We start from the raw sequence: 19,130 nt of genomic DNA, 5'->3' as shown, positions 1-19,130 counted from the left end.
CCTAGCAATCCTATGGCAATTCAGTTAGCAATTGGTTAGTCAAAATGTCCAAGATGTTAAAGCCTAAAGCAGCTAGAAACACGACTCGGGTAACTGAGGAAAACTCCCAACCAATTCTGTGAACGTGTGTCAAAACATGGACGAGAATTTTTATGCATGAAGCCTTGCACCGTCACTGGATGTTCTAGGTATACATTCAATCAATAAGGTAGCTGTGCTGTGTATTGTAGCTTTAATTTATTCTATTATTTAATTTATTAGTGCAATTTAATTAAATGTGGCACTTTTCTTTAAAAATCCATGAAATCTGTGGGTTTTTAAAAAACAAGGTCCTTGAAATTAAGCACATTTTCCTGTGAAATTTAGTAGAGCCCTGGTTAGGACTAGTTAGAGCCCGACATAGGATTATTCATTACAGAGGAGCGGTTTGCTTAGTTCAGAGAGGGTTATTTCACTTGATATTGTTTTTGCATAAATCATTTTGAAGTTTAGCATCCTTGATCATGCTGTCATCTTGGGCCTAAATTCAGCTTAACACTCCAGCATCAGATCCTGGCTTGGTAACACCATAGAGGCCTGTCCATTCTTACCAGATTAGCTGAGACATGATGAAAACAGTGAAGAGCAAACACTGAGCCTGCGTCCTTGCTAAACCTGAACAAGTTGAGTTCAACCCCTCATCTCTGTGGCACATCCGAGCCAGCTGTGTGGGCTGCTTTCGGCTCATTAGGACATCAAACGCCAAGCCCAAAAGGAGTGGGCCGAACCCCGGTCTCGAGGCACAGTGAATGATTGAAATTAAGTGCGTACACCCGCGCCGATATTGCTGGCAGATGGCGTCCGTACTGTATAGCAAAGTGGATTCAGATGTGACAAATGCTCTTTGATATCTCTCTGTGTACAACTAAGTAACACACCCAGCTATGCTTGGGCATGTCGACAGCCTTCCTGTTCTTTCTATTAATTTTTTTATTCTTGCCATTGTTTTATTGATCGTCATGGTAATCTTGCATTTTCTGATATATTTATGTGCTGCTGAGTAATTGTCAGCAGGACGGTCTTAGAAACAGTCTAACATTTTTTTTCCTGCTTAGCAAAGGCTACTTCTTGCCCAGAACAACTAAATAATGTTAAAGCAAGAGAGAAACCTGAAAGCCGAGACTGTTTGAATAATATGCAGGGCTATTTTAGTATGGAGATGTTTAATACAGTTATGACCTTAATTACAACTCTACTGATTTATCTCTCCATAAATAAAGTTAATATTTTATAGTGTTGGCCAGTCTGAGCCATATTTTTACTATTCTGGGCAGAAAGAGAAGGAACGTAATTCAATAGGCTTTTTTTCTCTGTCATAACGATGTGCCATATGCACGTCAGTGCTTCCTGAGACTTTTTCTACTCTTACCACATCCTTATACTGACAGACACATACACATACATATTTTGTACAAAGACATACAAGACACTAAAATATATAACAATATACTTTAAGATATATCCATAGAGGCATAGAAACCAGGGTAGACAGGCCTGGTTTATGTCCCAACCTTATGTGCCAACCTATAAAATAATGAGAAAGATCATGTTTGAATGGATTATTTACAGAAGTTAAATGCATTTGTTCATTGTTTCATGCCTAGTAACATTTAGTAACGTTTCATACAATCTATCATTCTCCCAGTCACAAAGTATGTAGAGGGTTACTTTACTTGATATAATATACTATTATTATTATTGAAATGACATCAATGCCATGACATACATGTCATTTACAGTTTGAGTTTATGTAAATATTTGACATCTATAGCTATGCTCATAGAACATTAGCGCTTTTTTTGTAAATAAATAAAATATTCTATTTCTAACGTATGAATACTGTATGTACAAAAGGTTTTGGTCCCAGATCATAAAAAGAAGTTGTGCATGCATGTAGGGGCTCTCTCTAAGATCAGGGGTTGAAATCTCAGCTGTGCTATCAGCCATTCTAAATCTACACGTACTCTAAATCTACGTAATTGGTTATGCCTGAGGGGGTGGAGGCAGTGGAAGAACAGCCTTGCCACTGGAAAGTGCACTTGTCAGTGTTTTCTCATTGCCAGTCAAAAGACCAGACAAAAATAAGGAGGGTTGTGTCAGTAACTGTATCCAACATAAAAACTGTGCTATCTCAGGTTTGCAGACCAGAATGATTTACTCTAGTGACCCATTAAGATGAAATACACTGTCATTGTGTAGCAATTACAATTAGCAATTGTGATGAAGGTGTCAAAGTTCCTTCAAATTCTCATTGACAAAAGTATTTAAACAGAACTGAATGGAAACATATCGAAACAGATAATCCAGTTCATGGAACCATAATGAATTGTCTCCAGACTGGAATAACATGTTCTTGGCTAATGATAAGGAAGGTAGCAGATACTATATTTGCACATGTTTGCGCATATAATTAATTGTCTATTCTTGTATTTCTTTTAAATAAGGTATTATTGATGGGTAAATTGACTTTTAATGTTTCAGATGTTTTAAATGTTCCTCATGCTTTTTAAACTTTATAAGTTTTAATTCATTTTCTTACACTTGCACTTAGCTTATATTACACTATTATTTGCAGTATGTATCATTTCTTAATGATCAGTGGTTTGTTTGGGGTTTTTGCATTCTTATTTTAAGCATGATTTGAGGCCATTTTAATTGTTTTAATTAAAACTTGTCAGTACTTTACAGTGCTTTTGAGTAAAATCTGAATCAAACTTACAAAACAGAGCATGATATAATAGCCATAATTTATTTTATTATGGCTGTAATGTAATATAATAAAATTATGACTTAATTATAGCCATAAAATTATACCCTACAATAAATTAATATTAAAAACATAAACAATGTATATAAATATATGTCAATTAATATAACCAAAAAATCTGGCATTTTAAATGTTTGGTAGGCAGCTTATTTATCCAGGAGTCTCTACTTTTTACATTAAGTTAATTTCACTCAATCTAAATGACTGTAATACTATCTGATAACCTCTTGTTCCCCACAGTAAAGTAAAGTTTCAAACTATTTTAGGTAATGCCACAAAAAGATTTAACTGCTTTTTACCACATTCATCTTGTACATATATCATGTAAGCATTTGTGGTAAGAAAGAATATTTTTTTTAGTTTTTTTGCTTCTCACATCAAACAAAAATGGTACAATACATTGTTCTTTAGGGATTCTGTAAAGTTTGTGCTTACGACATTTATGCCATATTAGTCATACTGGGCAAATGATTAGTAGACATTGTTATTTAAACATCTAGTAGCAGACAGCATTATTTCACATCAGAGCATTTATGTGCTCACATTATTGCAAGTGAAATATACAGTTGCAATCAGAAAGATTCCACCCTGAACCCACAGAAAATGAGGATTTACAACTCTAAACTTTTCTGCAGAGCTTGATTTTGCTTTAAATAAAGTAGCAGAATATTTTGTTAATACAGCCATGTCACAATTATTCAACCCCTACGTAATATTGCTGATCTTAAATCTTACTGCTAGTCTATATGACCTAATGTTGGATTACAACATGATTAAACCATTAGGAACTCAATAACAACCCTTAATCCGCTTCAGCTGTGATGTGTTATATAAACACCACCCAGAGATTAGAGTGTTCAAGGTGGGTTAAAACCATGGTGAAAACTAAGGAGCTGCCACAAAAGCTGAGAAAGGGGATTGCTGTATGCCTTCTGTGGTAAAATGAACCTTGGTGATAATTTAACTCTTCGTGCATGACGATAATCCAAAGCACACTTCTAAATCAACCAAGACATGGTTAAGGAATCAGTCCTGAAATATCCTGGAGTGACCCCATCAGTCTCCTGATTCAAATCCCACAGAAAAGCACAAAAGCCATTAAACCCTAATGAGCTGGAAGACTTTACTCAAGGAGAATAGGTGAAGGTTCCACAAGAGAGGTGTCAGAAGCTTGTTAGCATTTACCAAAATTGCTTATTAGAGGTTTTCTTTTTGTTTGTTTATGCATTTTCTCCCCTTTTTTTGCCCGATTCCTCTCCACCAATGCCGATCCCTGCTCTGATTGAGGAGAACGAAGCTAACCCACGCCCCCTCCGACACGTATGCATCTTGTCACCTACACTTTGACGAGTGCAGTGCAGCTCAACGTTGTGTAAGGAGAGACACACCCTGAGAGCACTCTTTTCTCATCTCTGTGCAGGTGCCATCAATCAGCCAGCATATCGTAATTGCACCAGTCATGGGACAGAGACCACATCCGGCTTAGTCCCGCCCACATCTGAACAACATCTGGCCAATCGTTGTTCATGTGGCCGCTCAGCCGGCAGGCAGAGCTGAGATTCAATACGATGTATTCGAGATCACAGCTCTGGTTCCAGCGTGTGTTTTTACCGCTACGCCACCTTAGCGGCCCTTATTAGAGTTAATCAAGGCAAAAGACTGTTTCACCAAGTAGTGAGTAGTGTGGTTGAGTAATAGTGCACATGGATATATGTCAAGAGAACTAGATGTTTTTTATTTCAAAATTCTCAACTTATCTATCAAAATTGTTTGTAAATATAAATATTTATTTCTCTGTTTACTAAGAATTTTGTATATTTTTATTTAATTCTATACATATAAATACATTTAATTCTATAATACCTTTTAGTGATAAGTGAGGAGTTGAATATTTCTTATTGCCACTGAATATACACTAGGTCAATAATAAGGAGAGGTGTCCACATACTTTTGGCCATAAAAAAAATGCATTTTTGGCACGTGTGATAATTTCAGATCAATATTCCAAGCACCCATATCCAACACCCAAACCCACTGACCCTTGTGAAAATGTAACTGCCTCTACTCCTAACTATAAATCTAGGTCCCTTATATGTAAATTCTAAGAGCAAGTCACCATGTTGGTGTAATGCTTTTATTATGAAATGATGTGGTTGCTTTATACTAGATATAAACAGACCCTTGTTGTTGTTCAAATTTTGATTCGCCCAGGAATTAAAATAATTTAGGTGTTTTTTGCTGAGGTGCTGCTCTCCATTAAACTCTATATTTAATTAAAGACGAGCTGTCGCTAAGCCTGTATTGAAGCTGTGGTGAGTTGACAACTCCTATGCAGATTAACGACAACTTCAGGGAAGGCAAATCACTAAATCAATAACAGTTTTTCAAAATGTAGTGTTTTTGTGGGATCAAAAAATACTGTTTACTGTTGCAAATATGCAATAGTAAAGGCAATTTAAAAATGGGAAACTTTTACACCACTGTATTTGTCTTTTTCTAGAGTAACCAGCCCACCTGTCCCTTTTTATATGACCCACCTGCCAAGTAAAATGTCCTTTAATATGGCATGGTATAGCTTTAGAGAAGTCTTGCTGGCACCTTTCACTTTAAAAGTGTGCAATATTACATTTTACCACACACACACACACACACACACATAAATTAAATTAGCAGGTTCATCTTCACTTTTTACAGTTTAGTATTAGTAGTAATCAGAAACTTTATTAAAAAATTTTTTATTGAACATTCTATTGAAATGCTAAAGATTTCTTGTCAAATTTGCAAAACATAAAACTTGTCCCTTGGGAACTTTTTCCCAAGACAATACAACTCGTTTAACTGCACGGGCACATCAGTGTTACAAGCACTAATTCTGTCATTCACAATGTCATATAAATGCAGTAATACGGTCAAAATAAAATACACTTTTAAAAGTTTAAGCAATGATGTTACATATTATAGATAAATATATACACTGATCAGCCATAACATTAAAACCACCTCCTTGTTTCTACACTCACTGTCCATTTTATCAGCTCCACTTACAATATAGAAGCACTTTGTAGTTTACATTGACATTTTCAGCATTTAGCAGACACTTTTATCTAAAGCGACTTACACAATGAGCTGAACACGATGAGCAATTGAGGGTTAAGGGCCTTGCTCAGGGACGCAACAGTGGCAACTTGGTGGTGGCGGGGCTTGAACCGGCAACCTTCTGTTTACTAGTCCAGTACCTTAACCACTGAGCTATCACTGCCCTAAGTTCTACAGTCAGTAATTGTAGTTCTACAATTACTGACTGTAGTCTATCTGTTTCTCTGCATGCTTTGTTAGCCCCCTTTCATGCTGTTCTTTAATGGTAAGGACTCTCCCAGGACCACTACAGAGCAGGTATTATTTGGGTGGTGGATCATTCTCAGCACTGCAGTGACACTGACATGGTGGTGGTGTGTTAGTGTGTGTTGTGCTGGTATGAGTGGATCAGACACAGCAGCGCTGATGGAGTTTTTAAACACCTCACTGTCACTGCCAACAGCGTTCCATGGGCAGCGTCCTGTGACCACTGATGAAGGTCTAGAAGATGACCAACTCAAACAGCAGCAATAGATGAGCGATCATCTCTGACTTTAAATTTACAAGGTGGACCAACTAGGTAGGAGTGTCTAATAGAGTGGACAGTGAGTGGACACGGTATTTAAAAACTTCAGTGTGTGATGCACTTATACCAGCACAACACACACTAACACACCACCACCATGTCATTGTCACTGCAGTGCTGAGAATGATCCACCACCTAAATAATATCTGCTCTGTGGTGGTCCCGACCATTAAAGACCAGGGTGAAAGCAGGCTAAAAACAGCATGTAGAGAAACAGATGGACTACAGTCAGTAATTGTAGAACTACAAAGTGCTTCTATATGGTAAGTGGAGCTGATGAAATGGTTTTAATGTTATGGCTGTAGGTAGGTAGGTAGACACATTGTGTCTGATTATTTTGGGACAGTGGTAGAGCTTTGGGCTATCAACTGAAAGGTTGAGAGTTTGAATCCCAACTCTTCCATGCAGCCACTGTTGGGCCCTTGAGCAAGAACCTTTACCCCTCTCTGCTCCAGGGGCGCCAAACGATTGCTGACCCTGCGCTCTGACCCCAGCTTCCAAACAAGCTGGGATACGCAAAATAAGAATTTCGTTGTACTGTACGTCTGTATATGTACTATGTATGACAAATAAAGGTGTTCTATTCTACATTAAGTTAGCTTGCCTGGTAGGTAACTGGGCAGCTACACCAAAAGTACTAATATTTCTATTTCTATGGCTCACTAACCATAAACTCATAGTAATGTATAAATTGCTAGCACAGTGCAGATATTTTTCTCATTTAAAGAACAGTAAAAGTTCAACATACTTTACAGAACTTTAATTACCAGAATTTTTATTCATCTCAGCTTTATTCAAATTTCTAACAGAAAACCAGATGTACAGTGTATCACAAAAGTGAGTACACCCCTCACATTTCTGCAAATATTTTATTATATCTTTTCATGGGACAACACTATAGAAATAAAACTTGGATATAACTTAGAGTAGTCAGTGTACAACTTGTATAGCAGTGTAGATTTACTGTCTTCTGAAAATAACTCAACACACAGCCATTAATGTCTAAATGGCTGGCAACATAAGTGAGTACACCCCACAGTGAACATGTCCAAATTGTGCCCAAAGTGTCAATATTTTGTGTGACCACCATTATTATCCAGCACTGCCTTAACCCTCCTGGGCATGGAATTCACCAGAGCTGCACAGGCTGCTACTGGAATCCTCTTTCACTACTCCATGATGACATCACGGAGCTGGTGGATGTTAGACACCTTGAACTCCTCCACCTTCCACTTGAGGGTGCGCCACAGGTGCTCAATTGGGTTTAGTCCATCACCTTTACCTTCAGCTTCCTCAGCAAGGCAGTTGTCATCTTGGAGGTTGTGTTTGGGGTCGTTATCCTGTTGGAAAACTGCCATGAGGCCCAGTTTTCGAAGGAAGGGGATCATGCTCTGTTTCAGAATGTCACAGTACATGTTGGAATTCATGTTTCCCTCAATGAACTGCAGCTCCCCAGTGCCAGCAACACATTTACATTTACATTTACATTTTCAGCATTTAGCAGACGCTTTTTATCCAAAGCGACTTACACAATGAGCTGAACACAATGAGCAATTGAGAGTTAAGGGCCTTGCTCAGGGACCCAACAGTGGCAACTTGGTGGTGGCGGGGCTTGAACCGGCAACCTTCTGCTTACTAGCCCAGTACCTTAACCACTGAGCTACCCTGGCCCTCATGCACTCATGCAGCCCAAGACCATGATGCTACCACCACCATGCTTGACTGTAGGCAAGATACAGTTGTCTTGGTACTTCTCACCAGGGCGCCGCCACACATGCTGGACACCATCTGAGCCAAACAAGTTTATCTTGGTCTCGTCAGACCACAGGGCATTCCAGTAATCCATGTTCTTGGACTGCTTGTTTTCAGCAAACTGTTTGCTGGCTTCCTTGTGCGTCAGCTTCCTTCTGGGATGACGACCATGCAGACCGAGTTGATGCAGTGTGCGGTGTATGGTCTGAGCACTGACAGGCTGACCTCCCACGTCTTCAACCTCTGCAGCAATGCTGGCAGCACTCATGTGTCTATTTTTTAAAGCCAACCTCTGGATATGACGCCGAACACGTGGACTCAACTTCTTTGGTCGACCCTGGCGAAGCCTGTTCCGAGTGGAACCTGTCCTGGAAAACCGCTGTATGACCTTGGCCACCATGCTGTAGCTCAGTTTCAGGGTGTTAGCAATCTTCTTATAGCCCAGGCCATCTTTGTGGAGAGCAACAATTCTATTTCTCACATCCTCAGAGAGTTCTTTGCCATGAGGTGCCATGTTGAATATCCAGTGGCCAGTATGAGAGAATTGTACCCAAAACACCAAATTTAACAGCCCTGCTCCCCATTTACACCTGGGACCTTGACACATGACACTAGGGAGGGACAACGACACATTTGGGCACAATTTGGACATGTTCACTGTGGGGTGTACTCACTTATGTTGCCAGCTATTTAGACATTAATAGCTGTGTGTTGAGTTATTTTCAGAAGACAGTAAATCTACACTGCTATACAAGCTGTACACTGACTACTCTAAGTTATATCCAAGTTTCATGTCTATAGTGTTGTCCCATGAAAAGATATAATGAAATATTTGCAGAAATGTGAGGGGTGTACTCACTTTTGTGATACACTGTATGTTGCAGCACAACATAGAATTTAGTTTTAGATTATTCCAGCACCAACCAACAAAATATCGTAACTGCAGCTTAATCGCAATCTAAATGTAATACTTTTAAAGTCAAACATTTACAAACAATATGAGGGCAATGGCAGTCTTGGGTCATATTTTAAAACATTGAAACACAAACATAAACTAAACTAATTCCAGGGTAGCATTTACACTGTCATGAATTTAAAGTCTGTGGTGCAAAAAAGAAACCATTGGTCCATCCTTTTTTGTCCAAGCTAGCTTGACTGTGGATGGACTTGACTTTTTGCTGGTTCCTGAATTACATCTGACTGTTCTGACAGATTTTCACCTAAGGTGACAGTTTGGGTTTTTTCCTCAACCTGGGCTAACAGACCTTTGTTTTGTCTACTTTGGAATTGAATGGAAGGGCAGTTGTAGCTTTGCGGTTAAGGTACTGGAATAGTAATCAAAAGGTCACTGGTTCAAGTCCCACCACTGCCAGGTGCAAGCCCCTTGAGCAAGGCCCTTAACCCTCAATTGCTTAGACAATATATTGTCACACTACTGCAAGTCGCTTTGGATAAAAGCGTCTGCTAAATGCTGAAAATGGAAATGAAATGAATTGAGTGCTGCCTTATTTATATGGGCACAAAGAAATTGCTAGCTGTAGTGTTGTTCTATGCCACCAAATAAACAGTTCTAACCTGCTGTTTGCACATTTTTGACCATGCATAATTTTGTCATCCACAATTAACTTAAGAAACAACTAGAATTTGTGTTCCAAACATTCAGTCACCAAAAAACATTGCAGACATAATTGCAATTCCAAGTCATGATACATATGTCCATTACAAGTGTATTTAGTGTACTTCAGACTTAATAACTTTATAAAGGTCTTTTAATATGGTACTTTATGATGCTTAATCACACTATGGTACTTTATGATGCTTAATGCATCTTTGTTAAGAATATAGTTTTTAAGTTTCAAAATACAATAAACATGCTTACAGTTTTGTCTAGAGTATTTGGCAACTGAAATAAACAATACAGACCTGGTAGAAAAGATTCTTTGGACAGTGCAATCATGCATCATTCTTGATAAGAATTAAATAGTTTTTCATACTATACAAAATCTTAAAAAGAGCTGATTAGTATTTAGTGCTCAGAATTCCTAATTAAACTCTGTTTATGCCTTTTAGATTTACATATAATGTTAGGTTCTTCTTTGTTAATTCTGAATCAACAAGTCAATTAATTGGTTTAACAACTAAAGGTAAAGATTTGTTTCATTTATTATTGACATGCCAGATTTTAGCTGATTCCAGATGTTACTCCATATTTTTGGAACATATTTACTAGTAAAATCAGTGCATTAGTCTTATATTGTTCTAGTAACGTCATCCTGGTCAGGATTGCAGTGGCTCCAGGGCGTACCCAAAAAAATATACACAAGGCTTAAACCAGTGGGCCCAAAGGCTACACAGAATGAGCTCCTGTGCCACAGGGGCACTCCCAAAACAATACTGATGGCTGAATATCACAGAATGCACAGTATCATTTATGTAGTTTAATGCCCAAAGGTTATGTGGACACTTAATATTCAATTTTGCCAAATGTTGTTGAAGTGTTAACTTATTTTTTAGTTAGAAAATCAACTAAATGTGGGATCTGACCAGGGGTGTCCTAACATTCTCATAAGAGCGTAGCTGTGAGAACTTTTTTCTAAGGCTGTGGAGTTTATTAGAGAGGAAAGGTAGCGAATGACGCCTCCGCATAAAGCGCCATTTGAAGCCTGATGGTGAGGGAGCTGAGATCGGACACTTCCGAAACTTATTTCACATTGGCACTTCTGATGAAGCTGCTGCGCTTTCTGGAAGACTGAAGGCTACACTTATATATAAAACAGTAGTTCTTGCTCTGTTTAAACTCCTCTCCTCGACTGTTTGACTGAACTGCTCTGTGATGCGCATTCCCGTAGATGCGAGCGCGACGCGGCGCTTCAGTCCCCCGTCCAGCAGCCTGCAGCCGCTGCCGGTCAAAATGAACGAGGTGAGCAGCAGTAGCAACAGCAGCGGTGGATGTGGAGGTGGTATTGGAAATATTAACAACAGTATGAGCGCCGGGAATGCAGGAGGAGGAGGTTCGGGACAGCAGGACTCCAGACTGCGCCCGATAGAGAATCGTTCCATGGCCGAGATCATCGCCGATCACCCCGCCGAGCTGGTGCGCACCGACAGTCCCAATTTCCTCTGCTCCGTTCTGCCCTCTCACTGGAGGTGCAACAAAACCCTGCCTGTCGCCTTTAAGGTAAGGCTCAGATTTACTTTTACTTTTACTCTTCAATTCAAAATGCTGATTTATTTCAAGTGTATTGTGAGGCGATTTGTGTGGCCCAAGAGACTTTGTTAAGTTTCCATTCTAACATGAGCGCACGCAATATTAGTATTAATATTTCTCCAAAAGGTTAGATTGCTCCTCTTTTTGTCATCAATTTGGTCAATCAAAAGAATTTAACTGTGATATAATTACCTTAGTAAGTTACTACAGTCATTATTTATTCAGAAGGGCTGTTTAATAATATCTGATTTATAAAAATGTTATAAATATTAAAGAACACGTTTAATTTTGGCTATTTGGGATCCTTTCAAGTATTTTTTTTTCTGTTAATTGACTTACCACAAAACTTTCCATCCTTAAATTCTTCCAAGATTAAATACTGATGCTCTGTTTTCCCCTCATTCTGTCAGAAAGCTGAACCCAAATTTACACTTTTATTCCCTTTAAACCTTTAGTCTTTCTAATAAAAAGTAAATAAAAAAGTTTTTTTTATTGCTATTTTTACATTTGCTATTTTTACATTTGCTATTTTATTGCTATTTTTACATTTGCTATTTTATTGCTATTTTTACATAATATACACAAATAAACCATAAACACCACACTTGTGCCTTGTGAATGTCAGTTCTAAGGTATTTCTGAAAGTTTATGATCTCTTTGTAAGCTACTTGTAACATTGATTTACAGTGAAAATGTGATTTTAAATAAAGAACAGATAGTAAATCAGGCTGTTAACTTCAATTATTCTATGTGTCAATACTAATATTAATAACACTAATACTAATATAATTTATTTAATTATATGTTAAGTTTGTTTTTAGACATTTATAAATATTTAAATACCAGTCAATAGTCTGGAGATACCCACTCAAAATAAATGTTTTTCTTAACCATTGCCCACCCCGAAGAGTAATGGTAGATATTCATTATACGTTGAAAGTGAAACATGCATATTTATTTATTCATTTATTTATCAGTTTGTTTGTTTGTTTAGGTAGGTAGGTAGTATTTAAAAATTGAATTTTTAAAATTAAAATGTTATTTTTTCACATTTTTAAAATTAAAATGTTATTTTTTCACATTTTTACATTTACATTTACATTACCACCATTTTTCACAATTAAAACTATTATTATTATTAATATTATTATTATTATTATTATTATTATTATTATTATTAATATTATTATTATTATTATTATATGTTATATACGTAGGTGTCAACAAATTGTACATAATTGCCCATAGACAGGTTTTATTTATATTATTATTTGTGCTAAATTTAACAAATAAATATGCATTTGTTTTAGTTTGCTCATGTAATTTATTTGCTTTATTTTTGTTTGTTCAAGGTTTTTAATATTTTGATATGTAGCAGTCAAAAGTTTAGCCACATCTGCTAATAGAAATGTTCTATTTATGTTTACAATTTTCCAAAATTTACATTAATCTAAAAAACATGAAGTAATATTATATTTTAAAAATATGATTGTAAATTATTATATTTTGGTGCATTTTGTTTATATATATAGGAAGCAGTGACAGATTCGGACACACCAGTTCTTAGGGCACCAGGATAAAGGGGTGGTAAAACAGACAATGAGTGAATAACTAAATGGGTTTATAGAGCTTTTGTGTTTAATTATTTGGACATTTCAAAGTTATGGTTAGGACATCAAAAAGGTAAAACAAATAAAAATCACGTTCAGTATTTTTGATTCTGCACAATTGTCTTGTGACACAATTTAAAGTCGTTTTCACCTGCCCTGAGCACTATTGCTGTTTTCATTACTAAAATTTAAAATTTAAAGTTATGGGGACCTTTAAAATAGTTTACTACAGTTTAGAAATAAATTTGAATACCACCAACAGTGGCATTATAATAATGCATTATAAAATATAATATTAATTATGTATATACGATATTGTATATTAATATGTATTAATAATGCATTATAAATTATTCTATTAATTATGTATATACAACATTGTATATTAATATGTATTAATAATGCATTATAAAATATTCTATTATTTTATAACCAGTATTTTTACAGGACTGACTGTAAAAATGGGAGTAAATGACAGGAATGGCACTGGACTAAGACACTTGGTTCCACTGCTTTTTAACATGGATCAGTGAGCTCTGGAGGTTCTCATAATTGCAGTTCTTGCTCTGTTTGTGCAGGTTGTGGCATTGGGTGATGTTCCTGATGGCACTGTTGTAACTGTCATGGCTGGAAACGATGAGAATTATTCAGCTGAACTACGCAATGCCTCTGGAGTGATGAAGAACCAAGTGGCTCGCTTTAACGATCTACGCTTTGTCGGCCGCAGTGGGCGAGGTTAGTTCACCCATAGCCTGTAAGCCTAGGTTTGTGTTTTGGCAGGTTTGTTAAATGTAGGTTGGTTTTTTTATTTAATTATTATTATATTTGCATTGTTTTGACAGCAGAACAGAAATCGGTTAATGAAAAAAGGTGCCCTATTCAAGCTGTCAACAGACTTGAGAAGGGTAAAGCCATGTTGTCTCCTGTGGGTAATTATCAGGTCTGATCCACTTAATGCCAATTTACCGTTATTTACATAAGGAGATCTTTAAGTAGATAAGATTAGGTGAAGGATGGGATGTCAAAACAAAATGAAAAAGGTTTTATCAATAAGAGCTTAGTATATGTCAGCAGCTTAAACAGCGGCAGTCACCTAGTATTTATTTTGATATTCACTGACTACCTCCACCTGCCCCAAGTCGGCACACTTTGTGTATTTAAGAGTAGGTTTGTACAAGAAAGCATGTGTGCAGCCACCTGGAGTAAAATGGCATTCATCTGATAATTACAGCTAGTGAGATTAATCACTGTATCAGTTCCAAGCCAATTAGTATCTGAGTGTCTTCAGTTACAAGAATTACTGTCTAATGAAAAGTAATAATTATGAAACGTTGACCTGCAATTATGTTATTTTTGATTGGAGCAGAACAGTTGCACAGTAGGTAGTGTTGGTGCCACACAGCTTCATTAACCCAGTTATGATGGCTCTGATCCACCTCTGTCACTGGTTTACTCCTAGTCAGGAGTTTTGTATATTTTTAGCATGACTGATGATGGTTCTCTTCAGTTTCCTGCCACATCCAAAAAGCACCTCATTTGGTTCAGAGCCTATTCCAGAGAAACTGGGCACAAGGCTGGAATATACCCTCAACAGGGCGCCAAACCATTGATGGGCATAATGCACACACCCACACACTTACTCAATCACTCACTCACTCATTTATTTACACATAATAGGCAATTAAAAACACCAGTCCAGCATGATGTCTGATGCCAGCATTACCTGCTGCACCAATTTCTATTGACGTATTTATAAAATATTAAAAATGAGGGCTGTATGCTTGTTTGAAATATAAGTATTACAAGGTCTATATACTTCAGACTTAATAAAAAATATAGAGTTAAAGTCAAATGTTTATATGCACTTTTAGGAGACGTATGTTATTTAATTAGCGTATTGAGGTTTTTTGGAATTTTACTGTCAAAAACATGCATAGCAAGTAAAATTATTAAACTGGTGTTATAGGAAGTTTTATAACACCATTTAACTTTGTGACATGGCTTCCTAACTTCTGGTTAGTGATTAGGACTGACTATTGTTGATGACTTCTTCGTGCTCACATAAAAGGGCTAGTTATACTGCGCTCATAAAAGTACATGGAACATATTTCTCCTGCCAAGGTTGGGAGGAAAACACAAAATGTCACCTTATACTGAAAGGAAATTTGTCTAGATGGTCAGATGTAATCCAAGAGTCATCAAAAAAATAGGTCTGCAATCAATTACAAGCCACTGAAACATGGGCGAAACTGTCCACAGTTAATCGAGCTTTACGTTACCCTGGACCTTAAGGCTCTCGAGCAGGAAAGAAATCGGCACCTTGAACCTGAACTTAAGTTGCTGATTATAGGGACAAAGAAAAAGCAGGAGCAGGGGGTTTTCTGCAGGGTTGCCTCAAAGCTCATAATACTTAATCAAATCATGTGTGTCTGTATAAAAACTAGTTGATTGTTTTTGCTGTTCCAGCTGTTGTTCCCTGTTGTCATAAATTGCCACCCACTTCTTCCTCAGTTGGGCAATGGCATTCCTGTGCAGGAACAGTTAGGCCTCCAAATTAAACCCCTGCATTTACTTTCAATACCTCAGAAGAGTACAATTACTTTGAGTTCCTGGCTTAGGATCTTCAAACTATGATTAATGAGTCTACAATGCTGATACCAGTGGAAGTTTTTAATGCTGTATATTCTTTACTACTATACTGTCCATTTTATCAGCTCCACTTACCATATAGAAGCACTCACTTACAATTACTGACTGTAGTCCATCTGTTTCTCTGCATGCTTTGTTAGCTTTGTTTTATGCTGTTCTTCAACGGTCAGGACTCTCCCAGGACCACTACAGAGTAGGTACTATTTGGGTGGTGGATCATTCTCAGCACTGCAGTGACACTGACATGGTGGTGGTGTGTTGTGCTGGTATGAGTGGATAAGACACAGCATCTCTGCCAACAGCGCCCCGTGGGCAGCGTCTTGTGACCACTGATGAAGGTCTAGAAGATGACCAACTCAAACAGCAGCAATAGATGAGCGATCGTCTCTGACTTTACATCTACAAGGTGGACCGATCAGGTAGGAGTGTCTAATAGAGTGGACAGTGAGTGGACACCGTATTTAAAAACTCCAGCAGCGCTGCTGTGTCTGATCCACTCATACCAGCACAACACACACTAACACACCACCACCATGTCATTGTCCATGATCCACCACCTACATAATACCTGCTCTGTGGTGGTCCTGTGGGGGTCCTGACCATTGAAGAACAGGGTGAAAGCAAGCTAAAAAGGTATGTAGAGAAACAGATGGACTACAGTCAGTAATTGTAGAACTACAAAGTGCTTCTATATGGTAAGTGGAGCTGATAAAATAGACAGTGAGTGCAGAAACAAGGAGGTGGTTTTAATGTTATGGCTGATCAGTATATATATATATCACAAAAGTGAGTACACCCCTCACATTTCTGCAAATATTTCATTATATCTTTTCATGGGACAACACTATAGAAATAAAACTTGGATATAACTTAGAGTAGTCAGTGTACAACTTGTATAGCAGTGTAGATTTACTGTCTTCTGAAAATAACACAGCCATTAATGTCTAAATGGCTGGCAACATAAGTGAGTACACCCCACAGTGAACATGTCCAAATTGTGCCCAAAGTGTCAATATTTTGTGTGACCACCATTATTATCCAGCACTGCCTTAACCCTCCTGGGCATGGAATTCACCAGAGCTGCACAGGTTGCTACTGGAATCCTCTTCCACTCCTCCATGATGACATCACGGAGCTGGTGGATGTTAGACACCTTGAACTCCTCCACCTTCCACTTGAGGATGCGCCACAGGTGCTCAATTGGGTTTAGTCCATCACCTTTACCTTCAGCTTCCTCAGCAAGGCAGTTGTCATCTTGGAGGTTGTGTTTGGGGTCGTTATCCTGTTGGAAAACTGCCATGAGGCCCAGTTTTCGAAGGGAGGGGATCATGCTCTGTTTCAGAATGTCACAGTACATGTTGGAATTCATGTTTCCCTCAATGAACTGCAGCTCCCCAGTGCCAGCAACACTCATGCAGCCCAAGACTATGATGCTACCACCACCATGCTTGACTGTAGGCAAGATACAGTTGTCTTGGTACTTCTCACCAGGGCGCCGCCACACATGCTGGACACCATCTGAGCCAAACAAGTTTATCTTGGTCTCGTCAGACCACAGGGCATTCCAGTAATCCATGTTCTTGGACTGCTTGTCTTCAGCAAACTGTTTGCGGGCTTTCTTGTGCGTCAGCTTCCTTCTGGGATGACGACCATGCAGACCGAGTTGATGCAGTGTGCGGCGTATGGTCTGAGCACTGACAGGCTGACCTCCCACGTCTTCAACCTCTGCAGCAATGCTGGCAGCACTCATGTGTCTATTTTTTAAAGCCAACCTCTGGATATGACGCCGAACACGTGGACTCAACTTCTTTGGTCGACCCTGGCGAAGCCTGTTCCGAGTGGAACCTGTCCTGGAAAACCGCTGTATGACCTTGGCCACCATGCTGTAGCTCAGTTTCAGGGTGTTAGCAATCTTCTTATAGCCCAGGCCATCTTTGTGGAGAGCAACAATTCCATTTCTCACATCCTCAGAGAGTTCTTTGCCATGAGGTGCCATGTTGAATATCCAGTGGCCAGTATGAGAGAATTGTACCCAAAACACCAAAATTTAACAGCCCTGCTCCCCATTTACACCTGGGACCTTGACACATGACACCAGGGAGAGACAACGACACATTTGGGCACAATTTGGACATGTTCACTGTGGGGTGTACTCACTTATGTTGCCAGCTATTTAGACATTAATGGCTGTGTGTTGAGTTATTTTCAGAAGACAGTAAATCTACACTGCTATACAAGCTGTACACTGACTACTCTAAGTTATATCCAAGTTTCATGTCTATAGTGTTGTCCCATGAAAAGATATAATGAAATATTTGTAGAAATGTGAGGGGTGTACTCACTTTTGTGATACACTGTATATTATCTTAACTGATTTTTGATACTCATAGTCTGTAATATACAAATGTCTTATCTTACAGCAGTAAAACCTCAGCATTGTGTTTTAAAATACTCCAGTTCCGATCATAATTGCAGTGTGTAGTAATATAATCACAATATTTTCTTTCTCTCAACATCATGGTAGTTGCTTGGATCAGTGATAAAGACCTCATCTGTGATTTTTGTTTAAAGAACTGTTTCAGCTCAAGCTGAAAGTTATGGAAAAAGTAAATCCAGACAAATTTAGCCTTTGTGTTTTCATAACATCTCAAACCTGTCTAAAAATCTTTAAACTACAGTTTGTCATACAGTTTATTTTACAGCACTGGGTTACTTTTTTGCATCCATGCTAAAGGGTAACACAACAACACTTTTGTCTAATGCAAATCTAAGTGTTCATATATTTATGATTCTGGCCAGTTCTGTTGGCATATTTACTCCAATTACATTGTCTTAATTGTGATCAGCAGAATTACATACCACTGTTACTGTACTTTCACTTCCTTCAGCAACTGCACAGTTTCTGACCACTGTACAACATTGTTCCCACCCACATATCCAAAATCCTCACAAATGAATTCAGACTTTTAATCTCATTTAAGATAAAACCCACCATACACACATGCATTGAGCTGCTTGAACACCTGATTGATGATGATGCAAACATAAATGACAATCAAGTCAAAGGTTATCTTGTACTTTCTGACTGAATTTTGGCTATTATCTTAGTTTGGGGCAGCCACAAAGTGAAGGACATTTTGGAACGTTTGGAAAATTAAGTTGAAGGCTGTGTAAAACAGGTTTCTTGTGCTTCTAAACCTTTAATATGTGTTGTGTTTGCACAGGGAAGAGCTTCACCCTGACGATTACAGTGTTCACAAATCCACCACAAGTGGCCACTTACCACAGAGCCATTAAAGTGACCGTCGATGGACCACGTGAGCCAAGGAGTGAGTGGCGTTCACCCCACACACACTTTAACCACTGTCTGCATTCTGTCCTCACTTTCTCTGAGTCTGTGGTTTCATTCATGAATTATCATTATTTAGTCAATATGAGAATGTA

General features: G+C 38.1%; 1 protein-coding gene across 7 annotated transcripts in view; it reads left to right on the top strand.

Annotated features, from left to right (window-relative positions):
• Nucleotides 1-19,130, top strand: part of runx2b (RUNX family transcription factor 2b) — a 64,720-nt gene that overhangs the window by 18,663 nt on the left and 26,927 nt on the right. For 2 of the 7 annotated variants that reach the window (XM_063001360.1, XM_063001359.1), the window contains exons 2-4: nt 11,069-11,397; nt 13,616-13,772; nt 18,911-19,015. In XM_063001360.1, coding sequence (XP_062857430.1) covers nt 11,069-11,397; nt 13,616-13,772; nt 18,911-19,015 — 591 coding nt within the window. Of the gene's footprint in view, nt 1-11,052; nt 11,398-13,615; nt 13,773-18,910; nt 19,016-19,130 lie in introns of those variants that run through there. The other 5 variants (XM_063001361.1, XM_063001364.1, XM_063001365.1 and 2 more) reach the window with 5 other exon arrangements.

This window comes from Trichomycterus rosablanca, chromosome 9, assembly GCF_030014385.1.
Source record: "Trichomycterus rosablanca isolate fTriRos1 chromosome 9, fTriRos1.hap1, whole genome shotgun sequence".
NCBI classification, from domain to species: domain Eukaryota; kingdom Metazoa; phylum Chordata; class Actinopteri; order Siluriformes; family Trichomycteridae; genus Trichomycterus; species Trichomycterus rosablanca.
The sequence above is the reverse complement of the archived record's forward strand: the minus strand, read 5'-3'. Positions and strand labels throughout refer to the sequence as shown.